We start from the raw sequence: 3,904 nt of genomic DNA, 5'->3' as shown, positions 1-3,904 counted from the left end.
TTCGCATGCGTACTGGAAAAAATTAAATGACCGCGATATGAGTATAGCGACTGACGATACGAGCCTGCATGACAGAAAAACCATTAGGCGCCAATACAAGAAGAAAATAATAAAAGGAGAAAAAGGACCCAAAAAGAGGGGATCGACACACACAGAAAAAAATCATATCATCTGAATCTCAAAACATCACTTTTTAAAACACAATTCTCAATAGTTCTCTTTTTATTTTTTTTCTTCCTCACAAACACAATTTATTATTATTATTATTTTTTTCTTCTTTTTTCGATAATTCAATTTTTAAAATTTAAAATCACATATCTAGATATACACTTGTCATTATCGCATAGGCCAATACGATTCTATGGTTTATTTTTTTTTCTATTCCTCATTAATCTCATTTTAAAACTTAATTTTTTCAATTTTTAAAATTTATTTTTTTGTTTTTCAATAATTTTATTTTTAAAATTTAATTTTTTTACACAAAAAAAAATCAAAGAAAAAAAATAAAAACGAAGGGGTATAATTTAATCTTTTAATATATTTTTAATAGATAGGATGGGATGGAAGGACTCAGAGAAAAAATATAAAAATATTGTAATAAAATTTTAAATATAAAAATATATTTATTAATAATGTTAATATTTAAAAATTAAATAATAAATCTCTAATAATTTATTTTTATTGTAGAAAAATGTACAACCTTAATGTGAACGAAGAAAAAAAAGTTACCGCTCTCAAGTGATCATTTACAACAACAATTGAATTACAGTTCCGGAAGTCGAAGATACAACCGGGTGAATTGTCGCACCTATAAATTCACGCGGCTCAGCTTATTCAACAAACCCTAGACTTCATTTGCGGCTGCCATTTCCCAGTGAGTACTACGCATCTCTATAGCCGGTAAGCGCACGCATCTACTTATATTCCAACTAGTGCATTTGTTTTTCGGTCAAGGAATTCTCGTTCCTATCTCTATTTTATTCTGCTTCGTCGCTAATCCTATCGATTTTGAGTTGGAAGACTGCAACTTTGATGCCTTAAATCCGTTTTCTGATTTGTTGTTATTTCTGAGAATTTCACTCCCTTTTGGAAGATTTTATATTGTCAGTGAGTAAACTTGTTTAACTTCACTGATCACACCCAGTGAAGTGATTTGTTACCTTAGCGAGTAAATTTTATTATCAATCACAAATTCAACTATTAGATGCTATTTATTCACATATTTTACTCATTCGGCGCTTAAGTTTAATGACATATTTCTTTCTCTTGTTATAGTTTTATGTTTTCGTGTTAATGATTCAGCTGAACTGAACAGAACAAAAATAATTTGGACAATTAGAATGCATAATATTTATTGCTTTAACTGGAATTATAGATATTAGAAGTTTTTGTTCAGTAGTTGTCATCGTTCATTCTTTTAGAAACAAGCCGCACAACTAGCTAGTAATGGCAGTCGCATTCCATGATCTTGTCTCACCGGCTGGCCTCAAGAAGCTTGATGACTACCTCCTTTCTCGCAGTTATATTACGGGGTAAGTTCACCATTGATATTTTCTTGTCATTAGTTAGCTGTGAGCCTTTTAGGATGTCACCTTATCAAATGGTCTTGGAGGGATTGTTTTTTGCTAAAAAAATGTTCATTAGTTATTTATTTTTGGACTTTTTTGTTTCTCTGTCTTATAAGGTACCAAGCTTCAAAAGATGATGTTACAGTGTATGCAGCTCTGCCAAAGGCTCCATCATCAGAGTATGTGAATGTGTCCAGGTGGTACAACCACATTGATGCCCTCCTAAGGATTTCGTAAGTCTAAGTTCCCATGCTTCTTGTTACTAGGAGTAGGACACCTGTTTTTCTTTTTATCTATGGGTATGTGATTTACCTTCTGTTTCAGTGGTGTATCTGCAGAAGGGTCAGGAGTTACTGTTGAGGGATTTGCTCCTATCACGGAGGAGGCGATAGCAACTCCTCCAGCTGCTGATTCGAAGGCAAGCTTTTCTTTTCCCGCTTCCTTACACTGTTGATAAACTCTTGTTTGCCTGTGAACCTGTACTTTAGGTTTCTTGATATTTAATTGGGTCATAATATTTGTTGGAGAAGCATATTATTTCTTCTTGTAAAGTTGTCTTCTTATTTTTGTTTCAGCAAATTAGGACTATCAGAATATTGTATTCATGTTTCCGCTGATTATTTTGCTCTTTCTAACTGTGAATACTTTTATTGGTTCCTAATGAGTAATATATAACGTGATTTTAGGCTGCTGCTGAGGATGATGATGATGATGATGTGGATCTGTTTGGTGAAGAGACTGAAGAGGAAAAGAAGGCTGCAGAAGAACGGGCTGCTGCTGTCAAAGCATCTGCAAAAAAGAAAGAGTGTAAGTGTTCCGTGTTCTCCTGATTATGCTGGAAACTAAGTTTCATTTCACTTTGTTATTGTTAGGCTTTAGTAAGTGATTCTTCTGGACTTGAAGAAATTTAATTCTTTCTGTTGCTTTTGGACCCTCCAAACAATTGGTTGGTACTGCTTGCTAAATGACTTGCCTGATTTTCTTCCCAGCCGGAAAGTCATCTGTGCTATTGGATGTCAAACCATGGGATGATGAGACTGACATGAAAAAGCTTGAGGAAGCAGTTAGAAGCATTCAGATGGAAGGGCTGCTTTGGGGAGCCTGTAAGTTCTTTAGCTACCTCAGTGGCAATTATTAATCATGATGGAATCATGGAATTCTTTTGAAAGCCTGTTTTCTTGCACTAATATTCTTCTCTCCATATATTTAGCTTTCTCCTTAGGAAGAAATAACCACATGTGATGAAATTAATTGTATTTCCCTTCTGGATGCATCTTTCCTACAAATGATGATATTTCATCTACCTGCAGTAAAATGGATAAAAATGTATTGTAATTCCCAGTCCTATTATGAAAATTGTTTTGCAGCCAAGCTTGTACCTGTTGGATATGGTATAAAGAAATTGCAGATTATGCTAACCATTGTGGATGACTTGGTGTCTGTGGACAATCTCATTGAAGAATATCTAACAGTTGAGCCAGTGAATGAACATGTCCAGAGCTGTGATATTGTGGCCTTCAACAAGATATGTAAGTAAAAGCCTTAGCTTTTCATTTTTATTCTTCTGCTTATTGTCAATTTAGATTGTAGTTGGATCTTAAATGCAATATGAAAACCCTCAATTTGTTCATGAAATTTACACGGTCCATCTTAATGTTGTAATATGTTAAATAAGTGTTTTTGTGATTGTTGTTGCAGAATTTGGGGATCCTTCTCACTGGGACCGGGTGCAGGAGAGGTTTCTACAAGTGAAGATCTTGTATTTGGGAGAAATGATATATTATTTTTGACCTTTTCGCATGATTACATTTACATCCGCATTTTGGCTGCTCTAAATCTGATATCTTCGTTGTTATTGGACCTGGTTAAAGTGTTGTTTATTGGATATGTGGGCTGGTGACAACTTTCTGAGTTATGCATGTTTTTGAATATCTTTTTGCATTTTGGCAGGGGCATATAGACTAAACTACTGACTGATCATCCATTTGAAACTGAAAAACAATCTAAAAAAGAAGACTCGGAGTTAGTTTAGATTTAGATTATATGATCAACTTGGGCAACTGTTTCTGAACTATAAACTCAAATTCGGACTTGGTGGAATGTGATATTTTGAAGTTTGAGCTTGAAACTTGGCTTGATGAAAAACCTAATCTCGACTTGATAGCTGTAGCTAGAAGTCTAGAATTTTATTGCGATCCCGATTTAGGAGATCTTTTTCAATTATATATTAAAATGTAGTTTTTCTACTTGTTTTAAAGTTTTTTTTGTTTTTTTTGAAATAGTTGTTTTAAAGGTTTTCCATAGAGACTAATAAAGTAATTACATTATTATAAAAA

At 33.6% G+C, this 3,904-nt stretch overlaps 1 protein-coding gene across 2 annotated transcripts; it reads left to right on the top strand.

Moving 5' to 3' along the window:
- Positions 1 to 744: 744 nt before the first annotated feature.
- On the top strand, positions 745 to 3,471 carry LOC110599736 (elongation factor 1-delta 1). Of its 2 annotated transcripts, none has more exons than XM_021736299.2 (8): positions 745 to 900; positions 1,422 to 1,532; positions 1,685 to 1,801; positions 1,893 to 1,986; positions 2,255 to 2,375; positions 2,558 to 2,671; positions 2,936 to 3,097; positions 3,267 to 3,471. In XM_021736299.2, coding segments are annotated over exons 2-8 (696 nt in total). In that variant the 5' UTR covers positions 745 to 900; positions 1,422 to 1,446; the 3' UTR covers positions 3,269 to 3,471. The 2 variants fall into 2 exon arrangements, with proteins under 2 accessions (XP_021591991.2, XP_021591992.2); XM_021736300.2 differs by having other exon boundaries at positions 878 to 900; positions 1,397 to 1,532.
- The last annotated feature ends 433 nt before the right edge of the window (positions 3,472 to 3,904 follow it).

The sequence above is a fragment of the Manihot esculenta genome, chromosome 14 (genome assembly GCF_001659605.2).
Source record: "Manihot esculenta cultivar AM560-2 chromosome 14, M.esculenta_v8, whole genome shotgun sequence".
Taxonomy (NCBI): Eukaryota; Viridiplantae; Streptophyta; class Magnoliopsida; order Malpighiales; family Euphorbiaceae; genus Manihot; species Manihot esculenta.
Note: the sequence above shows the minus strand (reverse complement) of the source record. Positions and strands in the feature narration are given on the sequence as shown.